Raw genomic sequence first — 19,318 nt, forward strand, 5'->3', positions numbered from 1 at the left:
ATTAACTTTATTTGTGTCTTTATAAAAAATCATTTGGGGAGGAGATGATTGACGTCATTCTCTCTGTAAAGAAAGTAAGTGGTAATCTGATTTGGAAAAAAAATATTTTAGAATCTGTTCATTAATCCAGACGTTTCTATGGAGCTCTTGGCTGCTTTGCAAAAGGGAGAGCAAACATGGCATGTAAGAATCTTCTGATAAAGTGGGAATATCTAGATAGGATTTCTGTTATTAAGAGCAGCTCCAGTTGCTAAACCAGTCTAAATAAAGCTGACTGCAAAGCACAATAGTTTATAAACCAGTTTATCTCAGAGCAGCTGGGAGAAGGCTAGAAAAGGAAATCTTTAGTGTTGGGGTATTGTAATGAGATTGAAAAACTGATTGATGCCCACGCCAAGTTGGACAGGGCTTGGAGCAACCTCGTTAATGGAAGCTGTCCCTGCCCATGGCAGGGGGTGGAATGAGATGACTTTTAAGATCCCTTCCAACCCAAACTATTCAGTGATTCTGATTACTTCACAAGCTCCAGGGTAGTCTTCTTTTCTGGTTTTCTCATGTTGATGTTTGCTTTGTTCTTATGTGTTTTATAGGTTTACCTCACTTCTGCTAATCCCCACCTTGTGACAGTCGGTTCCTTTCCTTCCTGTTTGCCCCTGTCTCATCCATGTGGGCGTCTCAGGCCACTGGCAAAGGCAGCAGAGCTCTGACTTAGTTTGAAGTAAATGCAAAAAGATGCTAAAATAATTGAAACCTTTAAAACATACCCAGTGTATACAGGAATAGAATAGCAAGAGGAATTTGGGATATGATTTACCTTTCCTAAATATGCATCATCATCTCCAAAAATATTATGCCCAAACCTATGTAGAGTTTAATCTGTTTTGAAGGATCTTTCCTTAACAGGCAGGCTTAGAAGTATCATCTTACTGAAAACTTCAGTCTCAGGATGTTGCTCAGGACACTTCAAAATATCTGTAGGCTTGGCAAGACTGTTCAGATGTCCTTAATATGAGGCAACTTCCTGAACCCACCTTGTTCCTGTGCACAAAATTCCAGAGATCATCATCTGGCCATTTGAAGTTGTGAAGTTGGGAAGTTTTCAGATAAAATTTGCAGTGAGAAAAATATTTTAAAAGTGTTTTCAGTGAATAACACCTTCCTTTTGTTGTATCGTTAAAACACCTCTCCCTCAACAGTCAGAAAAAAATGCTAAAATTGAAAATGGGAAATCCTTTTTTCTGGAAGGAACGTGGCCATCCTCACTGACCTGAAACCATCTGGAAAGCTGTAGCTCAGGGAATATAACTTGTGCCATGTTGACTGTGAATGTGTGCCGTGATCAGAAGGTCTTGCTGCACCAGGCTTCACACAAACACACAGCTCCCTTTGCCTGGCAGCCTTTATTTTATTGACCATGTTGGTCAGCTGATTGGCACTCAGATACTAATTGCTCCAGCTCATTTGACTGTCCTGACATGCTTCTGCAATGTCAGGTCTTACTCATTTTGGGGCCAGATGCATAAGGGGACCAGCACCGTGCAGTGTCCTAATTCCATACTGGATATTTTGAGGCTATAATCTTTTTTAAAGACATTTCAGTCATTAATAAATACTTCTGATACAACCCCAGCACTCGTTCTTAGATTTCTGAGTGCTTCATCTGAGCTCCATGGAAGTGAGGGACACATAGGCACCCCCCCCTCTGAAAACCCAATCTCGGGGGTGCCACACCAAATATCAAAATTTCAAAGGAGAAGATTTTCCTTCTTAAATGCAAACTCTGGCTGAGGTCCTGAAAGGGAAGGTTTCATGCTGTTCATGGTTTCAGCAGCTCATGTTATTGAGCAGATCTTGCTGCAGTGTTTGAAAGCTGAAGCAAAGCAGGTGAGTGAGAGCATTGCAACGTAGGGCTGAAGTGCATGAGCATCTTCCAGAATTTTACGGGACTCTGGGCCTTTTTAACTGACAGAGGGCAGGTTTAGATTGGATATTAGGAAGAAATTCTTGGCTGTGGGGGTGGGGAGGCCCTGGCACAGGTTGCCCAGAGAAGCTGTGGCTGCCCCTGGATCCCTGGAAGTGTCCAAGGCCAGGTTGGACGGGGCTTGGAGCAACCTGGGCTAGTGGGAGGTGTCCCTGCCTGTGGCAGAGGTGTTGGAACTGAGTGGTCTTTAAGGTCCCTTCCAACCCAAACCATTCTGTGATTCTGTGATTCTCTCTTTCTGGGCTTTTTTGAACAATTTATTGATAACTTTCTTATCTAAGTAAACATGGGTCAGTCCTAAACATGTGTTTCAGGAAGTGAGAGATAAGAACAGAACCAAACCCTACTTTGGTGTTATGTTCATGTGGGAAATGTAATAAAATCACGTGTTTTATCTAGGATTATGAGGTATTTGTGTAACTCTGAGAACACCCTTGGTAAGTTAATAATTTACTATTTTATTACCATACAGAAGCAACAGAGTTTTAAAAAAAAATCAAAACAAAACCAAACCCCACCCTCAGGTTTTGTGTAGTTATGTGTTCATGATTAATGTGTGCAAAGAAAGGGTTTTCTATGCAAATTAAAACTGTGTTTTCACCTTTTGTGTATGGAAGTGGCTCATCTTTGTAGCCCTTGGAAAAAGTACTGCTTTTGCAGAAGAAAGGAGGAAGCTGCTCTGAACTATGGGTTTGCTCTGTGCAAAACAAGCTCTTCATCCTACTCCAGCAAGGAAGTGTACAGAGAGGTATATAAAGAATACAAACAGAGCAGTCCCAGGCGTGGTAATGAACCAGGTCCAGGGTCCATCCAGGGAGTGCAGCGAAGGAGCACCAGGAGACAAGGCTGCAGACAGGGAGAGAAGAGATGGGGCAGAAGGGACCTACAGCGTGGGTGGGGGTCCCTCCAGGAGATGGGACCAGAGGCAGGACTAGAGACAGGCAGACCTGCTCTGGCAAGGACTGAAGGCCCAAGTCTCAGCCAAAACAAAGCTCCTGGATCCATGGGCAGAAGATGCAGGTGGGGTTTCATGGGGCTGGTCGTGGCCTCTTAGTGCACTCAGGGCTCTGACAGCATCTGTCCACTAATTGTGGCCTTTATCAATGATGGTGATTGAACTAGCTTTCCCTTCCCCTACTCCTTCCCCTTTTTTTCCCTTGCAAGTGGAGAAACACTGATCTGATGGTCCCCAGGGGAGAGATCCGAGTCCATGGAAAGGTTCCTGAAGGCTGCAAGAAGATACCTTGCCACTTTGAACAAGATTGGTTTTCTAGTTTCCCTGATCCTGCAGGGAAGAAAACCAGTTCAGAAGTGATGGGAGAGTAGCTTTTTAGGATACCTGGGTGCTGGAAACGTGCTTAGTTGTGAATTGTTTCAGGGCAGTAAAACAACAGTGGTAGAAGACATTCCTTGGTGCATATTTAGATTTTTTCCTTTGGAGAAAAAAAACCCAGAAAGACCCCAAATGAGATGACTTTCCCAAATGGATAACAGACCTTTGCCATAGAAAAGTTGCTGAGGTTTTCCTGCCTGAAAGAGAGTTGGACTTTAAGCAGAGCAGGTATCCATAAATTAGGTAGACAGCCCTCAGACTCTGTAGTTACCTTCTTCTGGTGGTTAATCTTCTTCCAATGTGTTTTACAGCCCCCTGTCACGGTATTAGATGAGGGAATTATTCTGCAGAGTCTTTCTCCTTAGTGTAAGGGAAGTGTTTTTGTACAGATCTTTGCAGTGCTCTCTGGGTTTCCAGGCTGGTGTCTGCTGGGTTTGGTGTGATACACACACAGTCAGCTCCTCACCCTCAGTGGGCATTTACAGTCTAAAAAGAGAAGGTGAACCAAGGTGGAGAAATAGTTGTTACCCCCAGTTTGGGAGCAGAAATTAATCCCAGGCAGGTCATAACTTCCTTGCTTCTTATTTTCACGTGAGCTTTCACCTTTTGCAATCTGCCCGTTGGTGTCTGAGCACCCGAAGGAGTTTGACCCATGGCTGGGGGGCTCTGAGGGCACCCCTGAGTCTCTGCAAGCAGCTGATATGTGAACAGAGTTAATGTGCTGTTATTCTTGGGAGTGACCTTTCCTACGAGCTTAGCTTGATGGAGAGTAAAGTCTGAGCTAAACACAAATAAAGTGCATGGGGTGTGCATTTCACAATTGCATTAGTGGGCTATAAATAGGGCCATATGTCTGCCTTTGGTGCTGGCTAGAAAGGAACCAGGATGTATTTTCTGGCAGCCTTGGTGCTTAAGGAAATCCGTTTATTTTATGGTACAGACACACTTACTTTTTTGCTTAAAAATCCTCGGTGTTCATTGCCTACCCGTAGGTGTAAAAGAGGAAAAATCATGGTAAAAATGCCGTATATTTTCAATTATTGCAGTGGTTTTGACATTTTCCAAGTGTTTTATTGCTGGGCCTCAAAGTTGAAAAAAGCCCAGCAAAAATCCAAAGCCAAAACCTGAAATTTGTCCAGGAAAACCTCACTCTGGGGGATAAATCTCCAATTCCCCAGGTAAGCCTTGTGGAGCTGCACAGATACGTATTCATTGCAGCAACACAGGGCTGTAATTTTATAGTAAGAATATCTACTGGAATAAATACTTGTTAAATACAAGGACAAGGTACCTGACCAATAAATACTTGTGTACTTTCACATACGCAGCCAAAGGTACCTTTACAGGTTAGAAGCAAATGTAGAAGGCATTTTTCCATTAGGTAATTCTCCAAAACACTGTGCCATGATGGGTATTTTAAATAAATCTTACAGCCAAGTATCATGTTGTCCCTGGTCCGAGGCCCAAGATTGCTGATGCTCTCTGTCTTGAGCTAGAACCAGAAGAAGATTGTAAAAAATGGGGAAAAATTGGAAATGTGAAGATTTCTGCCTCATGGACTTGTAAAAAACAAAGCCTGGCTTCTGCTGAGAGAGTGTAATCGTGCCCTGCCACGTACCTCTTCTTCTTACCCGTGTGAGGGGGGGTTCTGGCAGAAAGGATCAGGTTTAGGGTGCTCTTCAATGATATATTTCCTTTTTGCTCTTGTAGAGGGAGCACTGCAAGGGGCTGTTCAGGTGACAGAGGTGCAGAGCACTCCATGTGCTGTGGTACTGAGGAGGAGCACCAAGTCACCTTTGTTTCAGGATTTATGGCTTCAGGAATGATCTTGATCTGTTCAATGGGAAAAAAAGGGGATGTGAGGTTTTTTTTTTTGTCTTCTAAATTGTATTAATGGTTCTATTTATTAAAATTATCTGTGTTTTATCCCCTGTATTTTGTTGTCACGGCCCCAAGGCTGCCAGAGCTCCAGGAAGGTTTGGACAACGCTCTCAGGCACAGGGTGGGATGGTTGGGGTGTCTGTGCAGGGCCAGGGGTGTGACTGGATGATCCTGATGAGTCCCTTCCAACTCAGCATATTCTGTCATTCCATGATATATTGTACTTCTACCAGTAGGAACTGGGTACACCTTGAGATCTTTTTAGGCTGAAAGTCTAATAACAAGTGCTCTAAGCACACACTTCTTATTTTGATTTTTCTTTTAGCTATTATTAAAAACTGCCTTTTCTCACCCATTAATATCTGGCTTTCGTTTAAAAATTGCTGCACAAAGGGAAGGGGAGAAGGCACGGAAAATCACTGGCTTTTTAAAATTTCCTTTTCTTTTCCAGCTGGTGATTTTTACACTTCCTTTTTTTTTACACGTGCACCTCTTAAATGTGTGTGTTGACATACAAGTGGCTTTGATGTGGTCGCACGCAGCCGGCAGCGAACGGGGGCGAGTTCCTGGAGTCCCACGAGCAGATTCTGGTGGTGGTGGCAGTGGGGACAAGAGAGGAGGTCGTTCACAACCGGCTGCATGGTGCAGAGAACTGGGAGATAATTTGTGCCTTGGCATATCTGGCAAATGGAGATGTTAAACCAGACATCTCCTGCGACTGGACGGGGCTGGGAGCCAGGCGGTCCCTCGCTGCTCCGGTTCTGGGAATTCCTTAGGGTGTTCCCATCATTGCCCATCACTGCCTCAACAAAATGCCTCTGTGGGTGGCACATGTTTGCTTTTTGGGATTTAGGTAAAGCTTCTGCAACATGGGTGCTGCTGAGGGAAGTAGGCATTTCTAGAGATAACAAATTAACTCTGGGCGTTGTAACCAGAGTAAAATATTAATCTTCCCGATAGGTTAATTTTGGAACTGTTTGGATGGTCTGTAAGGAAAGTAATGTAATTAACTTTTGTATCTTTTGCATCTGGAAATATGTGCTGTATTTTTATAAATCAAGTTTTCATTAGGTCCTCCCCTCCCCTCCTGGTTTAAAGGAATACTGGCAGTGAGGAGACATTTGTGCTCATCGTGGATCTGCAGTATGTTACTGCTCCTGGATAATTACTGTGTCCCTTTCATAATGGAATTAATAAAAATGAAATAGCTGTTGATTTACAAATATACTTTGAGGTACATGAGCAGTGAAAGTTTGATAGACTAATAGAAGAAATCTACTATGCCAGAAAGGATATAAAAATCCATTTCAAGTCCTACTTTGCAAAGCAACAATCTCATTTAATAGTTGACTGATTGAGAGTGGCATTGCTTGTTAAGTAAAGAGGAATCAGCTTTTTTATTGACAAGGAAACTGAAGATGCCTCATCCTGTATGTGCAGTAATAGGATATGTGTAATTTTGAGGGTGTGGAGGAGTAATGACTTATTTTCCAGAGAACTCTTGGGGTGGCTCAGTGTGGCACAGGTTTTTGTTCCTGGAGCAATTGATGAATACATTAGTGGGGCTGTAAGGAGCAGGACCCCCATTGCTGCACGAGGGGTGCTCAGAGTAATGGTCAGTTAGGGTTTTTTGTGTGGAATCTGAATAGTCTCTGTCAGGTTCAGTGCTAAAATGATAACTGTTCTGCAGTGGAGTGCAGAGACAGATGCTGGCTGGGGCAGCAGAGACTGAGAGTTTCATTATGACATTGAAAAATCTGAAAAGACTTAAATATTTTGTGCTGGGTGGGTTTTTTCAACTTTCCAAGAGACAGTTTAAAAACAGAGCAGTGAAATGGAATCGAAGTAGCCTTTCCAACCTGGCCATGCTGTGCCATGTTCAAGGTGCAGGGAGGCCCTTCCTGCTCCCCTGTCATGGTGGGGGGATGTTGGGGCATCCTGGATCCAGAAACCTACCTGGTGGCTTCATATGAACAGCAGTATTTTCAAGGCACAGACCCTTTGTTTTCCTCCTGACTGTTCCTTTAATTAATCTCTCTGCTGCTTGTTTCCTCTCCTGCTTTCATTTCTCAATTTGATCTTTTTAGTGGGCTAGATAATTGCATTTACTGAGTATCCTTCCTGCCAAGCATCGTGGCTGTAATCTCCTCCACCTGAGAAATGGTTTCCTTTGAACAACCTGGCATCTGCCTCAAAGTTATGTGTTAATTAAATAAAAAAAAAAGTAAAAAAAAGTGTGTCTGTATGTATATACATACATATATATATATGTGTGAATTATAGAGTTGCAGCAAGCAAAAGTCTGGGTAGCTGAAAGATAGTTATGAATGCACACCACCAGCACTGTTTTTTGGCTTTGTAATTGCAGAGGAGTGCACAAAAGTCTTTAATTATATGATCACATGGCTGGTTTTTTCATACTATCTTATGTTTCCTCAGATCCTAAATACGAAGACGGTACAAGCGAGGCAGAAATTGTGTGTTTAACGGATTTTAGGATGTTGAGGCTGCATTTTTAAGTCTTTTCCTGAGATAATGAAATGGCCTCTGAGGCTGTGGTACATTCCCCCACGCTTGAACCAGGTGCTGCAGCGTGTCCTGGCCAGAGGGGTTCGCTGGGGGACTTGGCCAGAGGGTCCCTGACCTTGTCAGGAGCTGTGAGGGAGCGGAGCAGCAGCAGAGTGCTGCCTCCCTTCATGGGCTTCAGGGGAGTTTAAGATTTCCAATCCTCCTCCTACCACATACATTCACACCCATGTGCCCCCTTCTCCCCAAGAATGGTTTTACAAGTGGTTTTGGGTACTCAGTGTCTTCCTCTTGTTCGTGCATCTTTCTGTACTTCTCATTGCATAAAGAGAAGTGTGTAACCCTGAGGAGCATGGAGGAAGTCTGAGCTAGAGCAGGAAAAACCTTAGGTGGTATCCTGACTGGAAAACTCTCTTCCCTCCTTGGTCTGCAGACCTGTGTACATATGAAGCAAAAATCTTGATGGAAAAATTATTTCCCGCAGAACAACTATTGCTTGCACATCAGTGTGTATGTTATAAAGTCATAGAGTGGCCTGGATTGGGAGAGACCTTAAACACCATCCAGTTCCACCCCCTGCCATGGGCAAGGACAACTTCTATTACACCAGGTTGCTCCAAGCCCCATCCAACCTGGCCTTGGACACTTCCAGGGATCCAGGGGCAGCCACAGCTTCTCTGGGCAACCTGTGCCAGGGCCTCCCCACCCTCACAGGGAAGGATTCCTTCCCAATATCCCGTCTAACCCTGCCCTGTGGCAGTGGGAAGCCATTCCCCCTTGTCCTGTTCCTCCATATCCTTGTAAACAGTCTCTCTCCATCTTTCCTGTAAATTCCTTTCAGGCACTGCAAGGCCACAATCAGGTCACCCCGAAGCTCCTCTCTTCCAGGCTGAACAATCCCAGCTCTCCCAGCCTTTCCTCCCAACAGAGCTGCTCCATCCTTCGGATCATCTTGGTGCCTCTCCTGAACTCTCTCCAGCAGCTCCATGTCCCTCCTGTGCTGTTCCCCAGGGCTGGAGCAGCTCTGCAGGGGGGTCTCACCTGGGGGACAGAGGGGCAGAATCACCTCCCTCAGTGTGCTGGTCACGCTTCTTTCTAGAGATGTATTGGTTTGTTTTTCCCTGCCAAAGTACTCCTCTGACCTACCTGCCACTAAGGCAGACACAGCAGTGGGCCTGTGCCCCTGGGGCAAGGTTAGCTAACACAAGCCTTTATGCTTCATGTGGTAAACAACTGATATACAACTCTGGTTTCCACAGTTCCAGCAGTATATGACAGTCCAAAATGTAGAGTAGCCTTGGGAACTTTTTGGTCAAGAAGAAACCAAATAGAAGAAGGAACCGAGTAATGACCTCTTTGATTCAGCTGCACATGTCCTGATGTGTCTCTGCAAGGGAGCTAAATCATGGCTTCATCATGGTTTGCCACTTTTAGACTGGGGGGAAAGAAATCAGAGAAAACCCAAGATAAATAAACTGAGGTGCCCGATGAGCAGTTTCGTCGTGGGGGTTGGAGCGTCAGGCTGGGCCTGTCATGGGACAGGACAGAGATACCCACAGCAGGGAGAGCTGCAAGCAGTTTGCAGCACCAGGAGCTTCTGACAGCACCAGTGAAGGGTGGGTTCATATGGCAACGCGAGGTTTGGTGCTTCTTGCAGCAGCCAAGATCAAGATGATGTTTTCTGTCAGACCTGTCGGCCTTGAGGGAAACGCTGCTGAAAGCCGTCATGATTTAAGCCTGCAAAGGGGTAGTTTGATAAACTAAAGGGAATTTGCTAAAATTTTTCAGGTAGGCATCACCCTTGAGGGAGTTAATGTTTCATGAAGAGCTGGATATGCCATGGGGCTGCTTGATAGCTTAGAAAAGAGTTATCCCTGTCTTGCTGAGCTTTAGGGCAAGTGTCCTTCCAATTCTGCAGAAATCCTCCATGTAGGGTCTGACTTTTGTTACGCTGAATGTCTCAATCTCTTTTTTTCCTCCCAAAAAATAACCCTAGCAGTCACATCTGCCGTGTGCAGAAGCAGTCGTTGGCGTTCCTTGGGCACATGCTAGGATTGTGTAGGAAGAAGAAAAAATACTTGAGAGTGGCCTTTCCAGATGTGCTGCCATCTGTGTAGTCTGTTGATTTTTAAAGAGTTTTTCTGCCAGATGATTTATATTTTATTGGCAGAACTGGTGTGTTGTTTGTGCACCTATTCTCTGTTTAATATCTAGTGGTGTCCAGTGCCTCAGCCCCCAGCAGTGGCTGTATTTTTAGATTGGATTAAGGTAAGATAACTCAACTTGGGAAATCTGAACGAGCATTTTCAGATAATCCTTTGAGAAAAATGGGTTGGCTTATTTCCTAAGCTGTTTTTATTATTCTATTCATGGTTGTGAAAACAACGTGATCACTGGGATCTAGAATTGCCTATGAATTGATAGCTCTGGGGGTTGCTGACAGAGGAAGACAATGGGCTGCTCTCCCAGTGCTGGTTGATCTCCGATGAAATTTCACTCCCAACCCACATCCAGTGGATCGGAAACCCACCCCCACAGCTGTGAATCTCTGCAATTAAGTTAGAATTGAAACATCCATGTAGGATCAAATGACCATGTACGTGCTGCTTTCTTTGAGTGCTTGAAGCTGGAGCTAAGAAGGTAACTCAGATATCCTCCATTTCTTAGTGTTTAGCTTGAGAAATATTAATTTACAAGATTTCTGCAACTACTTTCTCTAACTGTTGACTTTTGTGGGGATGTTTGACATAGCTTCTGCTGGTATCTATGCAGTTGATACACATACAGTAACAGTTCTGGAATAAATTGAGTAGCTCATCTCACCCCTCGGGTGCTCTAAACAGGGTGCACTTTAACCTGTGGCACTCAAGGCTGAGGACTCGGGCAATGGAAACTGCAGCCACCCAAGCAACCTGGTTCTGCTCCTTGACTGTCCTTGTGGTTAAAGAGTTTATTTTTTTCCCTGATGTCTGGCCCAGCTCTTTCTATTTCTCGTGTCCTCCCAGTGTAGCCATGGAGATCAGAGTATTCCTCCTTCACAGTGGCACTGGAGATGAGCTCCAGGAGAGCTGCCTCCAGCTCTGGGCTCCAGCACAGGAAAGACATGGACCTGTTGGAGCGGGTCCAGAGGAGGCACCAAGATGATGAGAGGGATGGAGCAGCTCTACTGGGAGGAAAGGCTGGGACAGTTGGGATTGTTCAGCCTGGAGAGGAGAAGCTTCGGGGTGACCTGATTGTGGCCTTGCAGGGCCTAAAGAAGCCCACAGGAAAGATGGAGAGAGACTATTTAAAAGGGCTTGGAGTGACAGGACAAGGGGGAATGGCTTCCCACTGCCACAGGGCAGGGTTAGATGGGATATTGGGAAGGAATCCTTCCCTGTGAGGGTGGTGAGGCCCTGGCACAGGTTGCCCAGAGAAGCTGTGGCTGCCCCTGGATCCCTGGAAGTGTCCAAGGCCAGGTTGGACGGGGCTTGGAGCAACCTGGGCTAGTGGAAGGTGTCCCTGCCCATGGCAGGGGGTGGAATGAGAGGAGCTTTAAGTCCCTTCCAACCCAAACCGTTTTGTAATTTTATGATGTTTGGCATGTTCGGTGCTCAGCATCCAAGTGCCTGACCTGCTGTTATATGTTTCAGTTAAATTGCATCAAAATGTCTTATGGTTTTTAACAAATATTTTTAGAAAGAGCAATTCAGTCCTTTATCTAAATATAGCTTTTAGCTTTCAAGTCTTTGGGAGAGGAGAGCACGTGAAGGTTTGATCCGTGGCACTCACAGCAGTAGGAGTACTTTCTGCACCTGGCAGAAATAAGTATGGTACAGAGGAAGTTGTTAGACAGAAAGTTCACATTTCACAGAACAGAAATGTGTCTTATTATGCATAAAGGATAAATCTTGGCATGTCCTGTGATAGGAAGGCAAGAGTGACTACAGAAAGATACGAAGCACAGGAAAATGAAGGTGTGTTTCGAAACTTTCTTCTTGGCGTTGTGACTGAAGTACCACTTTTACCTCCTGCCTGATACTTGATACCTCACTAAAAATAGAGAAGAGAGGCTCCCCCATCATCCCTGTTGATGACAGCAGAGCCAAATCTGTTTGTCCTTAGGTGTCTGAAATGGGAATGCAAAGTAAATCAGCATTTTGTTTATTTATTTATTTAAAGGCTAGATGTTTTTACAAAAGATCTCTCCAAGACTCATAGTGAGTTCAGATATATTTGATGAACTTATGCTTTTTTCAGGTGGCTTTTTTTTTCAAACTGAGCCAGAATTAGTGTCATTACTGATGTTTTTGTGGTAATGGCACTTACAGCCATGGCTGGAAGTGCTGAAGAAGTTTTTCTCATAAGAACAACCACAGTCCCCCCCCCTTCAGTAATTGTTTCAATATTATAAGTTGATATGCTCATTTATCACTGAAATCATTATTAATGAGTGCTGGTTTTCTTTGTCACATTGCCATGGCAACCGGGTGACATGTTTGGGTGGAATTATCTGTTTCCAGATGGAGATCTTCATTCATAAGATTTGCCTGCTGAGAATTTTTGCAGCATATTCAACTTCAAAATTCTTCCTCCCTTGCCTTTCCCCAGAGTTTGGAGCTAGAGATGTTCCTGCTCTCTGCTTTATATCCTGGGATTTTGTGGTGGGTGTTATGCTCACAGTATTTCTGTCTTTTATTTGTGGTTCATTTATGTTGTTTTTCTTTTGATTTAATTGAGTTGCTTTTCTTCAATTCAGGATTTGCTGTGCCAGTGCTGTAAACCCATTCCTCCCCCATATGAGTTATTGGAAAGCTTCTCTTTTTATATAATATACCACACAATAGAAGACAGGACTTGATTTTTACTTTTACTCCTGAAAGGACCATAAAGATGTATTTCTGTTTATATATGACATACCACACTCTGAGTTATAGTGTCATAATATTTTTATCATATTCATTACTTGATTTTTAGTTCTGTCTAAGAAATAAGCAAGATGTTTCAATTTTTTTTTTTTAATATATATAAAACTGTATTAAGGAAAAAGAGCAAGGTAAATGTGCACAGAACTTTGTATAATATCCTTTATTCCAAGCTTCTTACTGTTTTAAAGGTCTTGTTAACTGCCAGACTTAATTAGGTCCTACTGGATGTCAGTCAGCATTTCAGGATTTCTCTGGGTTCATTTCTGATCACTCAGACCAAAATACCTCTAAATGTTGTGTTTCCTTTAGTAGAAATCAAAAGATAAAAATCAAAAGGTGATTTTTATCATCCTTTACTTCTTCAACTGCAGATCACTCTTACCTTATTGGGCAAAACCCAGTTAGCAGTTTTTTGCAAATATCTTAAGGAAAGGCAGTAAAGGCCCATTCATCCAACCTGTCTTAAATACAATTTTCATATTCACCTAAAGCCATTTAATGACCATGACTTCAAGGTCTGCCTGTTGCTTAAACATCCATTCTTTCACGCTTCCACTTCTTTCATCCTGACAGGAACTTTAGAACAAGAACAATCTCTTAAATATTTCAGAATCTGTAGTTTCTGAACACCTTGTCTTATGCATATCATATCTGTGGAGGATAAATATTGTCTTCACCTAGTCAAAAAAAGTCTATATATGGTTGTGTCCTCCCAATAATAACCTAATACAGCAAGACCTGTCTTCTACAAATAATTATTTGAATTTAATTGCTATATTTGTATATTTGTAATAATGAATGTTGCCTTATCTGTGAATAAGTTGTTACACCAACTAATTGTCCACACTGCCACCTTCTCCTCTTCGCACCCTCTGGTTCCTCTTTGAAAGTGAAATTATATTTATTTATACCTACTTCCAGGAATACTAATAAATGTTACCAACGTATTATATTTGTGCTCCCTGTATTAAGGAAAATATTTTACCTGGGATAGGGAGTAATAATGAGTAATAATGTTGCTTCAAACGTGGTGTCTCTGATCCGTTCGCTTTGTCTCTCTGTGTATCTGATAAAACAGTTGTTCATGGCTCAGTTAACCAAAATTAGGTTGATCACTGGCTTTCCACAGGCCAGAGCTGCATTTGCCTTTTTGTGAGCTATTGCTTCGTGCACTTCTTGCTGGGAACACGTGGGACTGATGGAGCTGATAAACTGCCTGGCACTCCTGGCTCTTAATCAGCCCTTCAGGCACTGAAGCCTGAGTGTGGGCCACTCAACCTCTTCCTTAGTGTGCCTCATCCCAGGAGATAGTCTTGGCCTTTAAGGCAGATCCTCAGCTTCAGATCATGTCAAAATTATATTGGTTTTTGAGATACAAATAGAGATTTCTTCTGCTCAAACACATGCCGTGTATTAGAGCCATGACATTTATATTAATTTTGTAAGACACTGCCTATTACAAGACTGATTCTACTAACGTCTGCAGAAGCAGGGATCTTCTACTTTGACCTCCTGATTTTTTAAATCTGTATCCATAGAATCACAGAATGGTTTGGGTTGGAGGGCACCTTAAAGTTCATCCCATTCCACCCCCTGCCACGGGCAGGGACACCTTCCACTAGCCCAGGTTGCTCCAAGCCCCATCCAACCTGGCCTTGGACAATTCCAGGGATCCAGGGGCAGCCACAGCTTCTCTGGGCAACCTGTGCCAGGGCCTCCCCACCCTCACAGGGAACAATTTCTCCCCAGTATCCCACCTAACCCTGCCCTCTGGCAGTCGGAAGCCATTCCCCTAAGGGGAAAGTGGATTTCTCCAAAGTAAGACTTGCTGTTTGGTGTGGTGTGTTCAGCTTGCCCCAAAAATATAGTGAAAAATGACTGGTTTATTTTTGGAAACTTTCTTGCTGCTGCACTGAGCTTGAATTATCCAGGTATCTGCACTCCTACAGTTGGTAGGATGGAGGGAAGAGTAATGCCAACTGTGCTACAGATAACTGAGTAGTTACTATATTCATAAGTAAGTATTAAACTTTACTTACACTCTTGTGAAAATCACATAAGAAATCTTTGCAAAGTTCTTTGCCACCATTTTAGGGCTACTTGGCGCATCTGACCAACGATGATGCAGCATTTGAAGGATCTGTGCCCATGTTCAACGTGAATTTAAGATTACGTTTTTGTGGGATTTTGTTGATGATGATCTCTAAAAACTCTCCAGCTGTATCCAAATTTCACATATAAATCTGATTATACCGGTTATCAGTCATGGGCTCATCTCTTGACTTGCTGCAAGAGATGGTGCTTTTCAAGGAAGCATCCCTCACATACGATCCCCACAGGGCTGCCATGCAGTCGGTGTTCAAGCACAATTAATCTCTTGGAATAAGCAGGAGACACGTTCCAGAGGTTATTTCTGCCACTGAACATCAGGACCTCCGTCCCTTCCTCGTTTTTCCCTGGGCTGGGTGGAACATGCCTCCCTCTTTCAGTTACCATGGGCTGGATGAGGGTTCTGCAAACTTCCTTTGTGCTATTTTCTCCTGCTCATCTGTTTTCCCATTCCAATCCGTACGTGCCACCGTGGGAGTTTTATGCCTTTTCTGCATGTGGGTTTTATTGCTAATCACAGCAGAGATCACTGGAGCTGGGAGCAAAATGGAAGTTAGATAATTGCAGTCAATCAAGTACTTCTAACTCCCAGGCTTTATTGTGTTCAGCCCTTTTGGGTTTATGAATTGTCACCTCCAGACTGGCTAAATTACACTGAAAAAAAGGAAAAAAAACCTCAAGAGTTGTTGTTCACATTTACCCATCTAATAATATTGCCTTAAATTCTTCCATCTGTTTTGAGACTTTGCATCTGAGGTGCTGCTATTTGATAAAACCACAGTTTTATTTAAACCGTATAATAAAAAAAAACCCCCATATAGATACGGACTAAACCAAATGCAAAACCAAGTTGTACTTTTTAAAATTGGATTGTTTTTCTAACAGTCTTATTTTAAAAATAAACCTTTTAAAAATAAGCCTTACTTTTCAAAATAAGGCTTATTTAACTTACAGATTCTGGGGTTCACAGTTTCCAGAAAACAACTTTCCTTTTAAATAGTGTTGATTACGTTTTTAGCAATGCAATAACCCAGAAAAATCCATTTGTGTTCTGTTTTTCTCTCATCAAGTGAGAGAAATTGCTTGAAAACACACACAAAAAAGAGGGAATTTTGTGTGGTTTCTTTTGATTTGCTGAGGTTTTGCCTTTTATCCCAGTGTACTGTGTCTCATTTCACTTTATATTAATATTTGCCGCTATTGTGGGATAAAGTTTCTCTTTTGCATCATATATCCTGGCTGGAGGAGTGTGGGTGCAAAACTCTGGGTGTTTTTTCCAATAGATTCATGTGCTACAAGGCAAAAAGAGACTGAGAAGAGGCAGTGTTGGTACTACAGGCACTGGATTCTCAGGCTGGAGAGAAGAATCACTTCTCCCCAAATCCAGTCTTGTCCTACCAAAGAAAAAAATTTCGTTATTGAAGCTTCCTGTGGGACAGAAAATATTTCCATACTGGAGCTGGGAATTTATTATTTGAAGACTTGAAATGCCAAGCTGATAAATATTAAGGGCAAAGCAAGAATCTTACTTTTTTTTTCTTACTTATTTTCAGGCTGGATTTCTGTCTGGGTAATATTCATATGCAGGAAAAGATGGTTGCTGGGTGGGAAATGGGAAGAGGAAGATGGTCGGCATGGGGCCTTTTCTCCAGAAATCATTCCATGACTGTGCATTGTGTCCTCAGGAAAAACAAAACTAAATGAAAAAATAAAAGCAGCGGAGTTTGGTGTGAGTTGTTTTTACCAGCTTTTAACTTAAATTTTCAGTACCCTCCATCAGCTTTGCTTTTCAAAGGAGTCTCTTTTCAATGCAAGGAATATCCGTGAGTAGACTCCTCTCTGTAGTAACTGCTGGTTGCCCACTGAGAATAAAAATCCAGGGAGGATGCAGGAGCAAAGAACTTGTTTGCACTGAACATATTATACAGAAAACTAGGGATTTGGGAGAGACTACACACCAAACATCCCTGTTTTGTGGTACCATGGCTATACCAGACCAGGAAGCTACTGAACAACTTCTGGAAACTAGTACTGAAAATTCTTCCTGAAGCTTCAGTCAGGAGAATCTTCCTTGGTATCAGTCACAATTAAGCCTTTAAAACTATCTACATGTAATTTTTAGTTGCTTTGCTTAACTAGGGTCTTTTCTAGTCAGCTCTTTTGGTTTTAGTTTGATTTCTATCCCAGCTGCTGAACTACACTGGTTCAAAAAAATTTTTTTTTCTTTTTTTTGTTTTTTCTTGGTGCTCAGATGAGTATAGGATCAAACCAGTGGAAGAGGTCAAATACATGAAAAATGGGGGAGAAGATGATCAGAAAATAGCAGCCAGGAACCAAGAAAACTTGGTAAGGATTGAACTTATCACTTATCTAATGACATAATGTGGCTCTGCTTTTGTCCTGAAATATGCAACGTGCAGCACCCTCAAACCCCGGCTCGCGCGCGGCAACGGGATCTGCTCCAGAATGTCCCAGCTCCCTGCAAAGCTCTCATAGAAGGTGCAAAACATGACTTTTTCCTGCTTGTCTTTCTGAATTAGGCTCTACTTGGTCTTGGAGTGAGTGCTTCCACGGTCACACTCCCTCCCCTCCTTCGCAGATCTGAATAAACGCTTTATTTTGAAATGTGTGTGTCTGTGGTGGTAAACCAGCAGTGCATTGCCGTTGAGAAAATGACCTACTTATGGAGATATTATCTACTTATGTAGATAGTAAACCATTATTGCTGGTTTTCCATATTTTAAAATTCACGGGGAAGGCAGTTAGGACTGGAAGAAACCAATATATTCATAACACAGCAGTCACAAAAAACCATGGTGTGTGTTGCTTTTGCCCTGATTTGAGCACTCATAGTCCCACTTACGGGAAGGCAATCACAGGTGAAGTCTTAGGACTACTTGAAATCACTAGGATGCTGTTAAAGCAGCTTAAAAATCACAGTTGAGTCACTTCTGGCATTTCTGAGAAGTCATTTCTCCTCTTCTAAAGCTGAAGGAACGTAGGTTTTGTAATTGGCTGGCTGGGGCTTTGCCCAGTTGAAATTTTCCAAGACATCCCACAATTCTCATAGCTGGATGCAAAATTTCACATCTGGTTCCACTCATTCATTGCAGCTTTTCTTCACGTAGGATTGTTGGTTTTCCCCCCCTCCATCAGTAGGACCAGAGGGGGAACATCATCATCAGCCTTCAGTGGAACCGTAACCATTATCACCAGCTGAGCATTTGCCTTTTGCCATCATCGTACAAAAAGCCACTGTTTGGGTTTTTTTTTCTTTTCCTGGAGATGTAAGTGATCTCCAGGCAATTGGATACTTCATATTCCTTCTTCTAGACCCACACACTTGTGTTACACGACTCCACATGCAATCCTGCAGGAAACAGAGTTTATTTTGCTGTCCTAACCCCATTGCTCAAGCAGTGATTGAGCAGCAGGTGACACAATTTCTTCTTCAGTCTCCAGATTAGGTATTTGCCACCTGAAGTTTTGCATTGCTAATGCTCCAGTGGACAGTGCAGCTTCAGTTTGTAGCAGGATTTAGGGTGGGTCTTTTTTTTTTTTAGAGCCTCAGAAACATTGCTGAGAGTATCCCCTTTTCCAGCAGCATCCCCAGTGAATCCAGCTTTATTGCCAGCATAAGCATGTTTGTTTTGAACTGGAAGAAGTGTGACTGCGGGAAGTTTTTGCTCATTTTAGACACCTCAGTGTGTTGTTGGTAAATGGAAAAAAAGGAAAAATGAACACAATCCTCTTTTTTTGGGGGGGGGGGGAAGGAAAAAAAATGTAGCAGGTTTTCAGGTGGGATATTGGGAAAAGGTTCTTCCCCCAGAGGGTGGTTGGGCACTGCCCAGGCTCCCCAGGGCAGTGGGCACAGCCCCAAGGCTACCAGAGCTCCAGGAGGGTTTGGACAATGCTGTGAGGGACAGGGTGGGATTGTTGGGATGTCTGTGCAGGGCCAGGGATTGGACTTGATGATCCTTGTTGGTCCCTTCCAGCTCAGGATGTTCAGTCTAGATTTTAGACTAACCTTCAGCTGCAGTTAAATTAGAGTATTTGCAGAAGGTAACATGCCACTTGAAGGACAGCAAGGAAAGGTTCAGGAAAGCTCAGGTCCACTGAGGTGACACAATGGCTGAAGTTGTACTCAAAACTAGCTCGAGATATTTTACACTTTGGTTAGTTCCTGCTGTCTTGTAGCACCTAAGTGTTAGCCTGATTAAATTTAGGAAGAGCCATTTCTACGGCACAGTACTTCATGTTTTATTATTGACAGGCCATGTTTTATGGGAGCAGTGGGTTTGTTGGAAAATGGAATTTAATATGGATTTTGAGGGCTGGTATAGCTCTTCTCTCTCATGCTTGTCAGAAGGAAAATAAAAGACAATAACACAAAGTCTTCAGTCAGGATGTATATACTTTAAAACAAAAACTTCTTGCACACCAAAAAGGCTTTATTTTCCTTTTCCTCATCTTACTATAAGGAGATTACTTTGTCTGTAATATATGCAGCTTTTTAATCCTGGGAATTGTCAAGTCCTCGTCACTCCTGGATTTTTTTTAAACGGGTTTCACTGTTCAAGT

General features: G+C 43.0%; 1 protein-coding gene across 3 annotated transcripts in view; it reads left to right on the forward strand.

Moving 5' to 3' along the window:
- Positions 1-19,318, forward strand: part of CUNH1orf21 (chromosome unknown C1orf21 homolog) — a 113,847-nt gene that overhangs the window by 50,630 nt on the left and 43,899 nt on the right. For all 3 annotated transcript variants that reach the window (XM_027704483.1, XM_027704484.1, XM_027704485.1), the window contains exon 3: positions 16,989-17,083. In XM_027704483.1, the coding sequence (XP_027560284.1) occupies positions 16,989-17,083 (95 nt within the window). The remainder of the gene's footprint in view (positions 1-16,988; positions 17,084-19,318) is intronic.

The sequence above is a fragment of the Neopelma chrysocephalum genome, unplaced genomic scaffold (genome assembly GCF_003984885.1).
Source record: "Neopelma chrysocephalum unplaced genomic scaffold, ASM398488v2 Primary Assembly neopelma1_281, whole genome shotgun sequence".
NCBI lineage: Eukaryota > Metazoa > Chordata > Aves > Passeriformes > Pipridae > Neopelma > Neopelma chrysocephalum.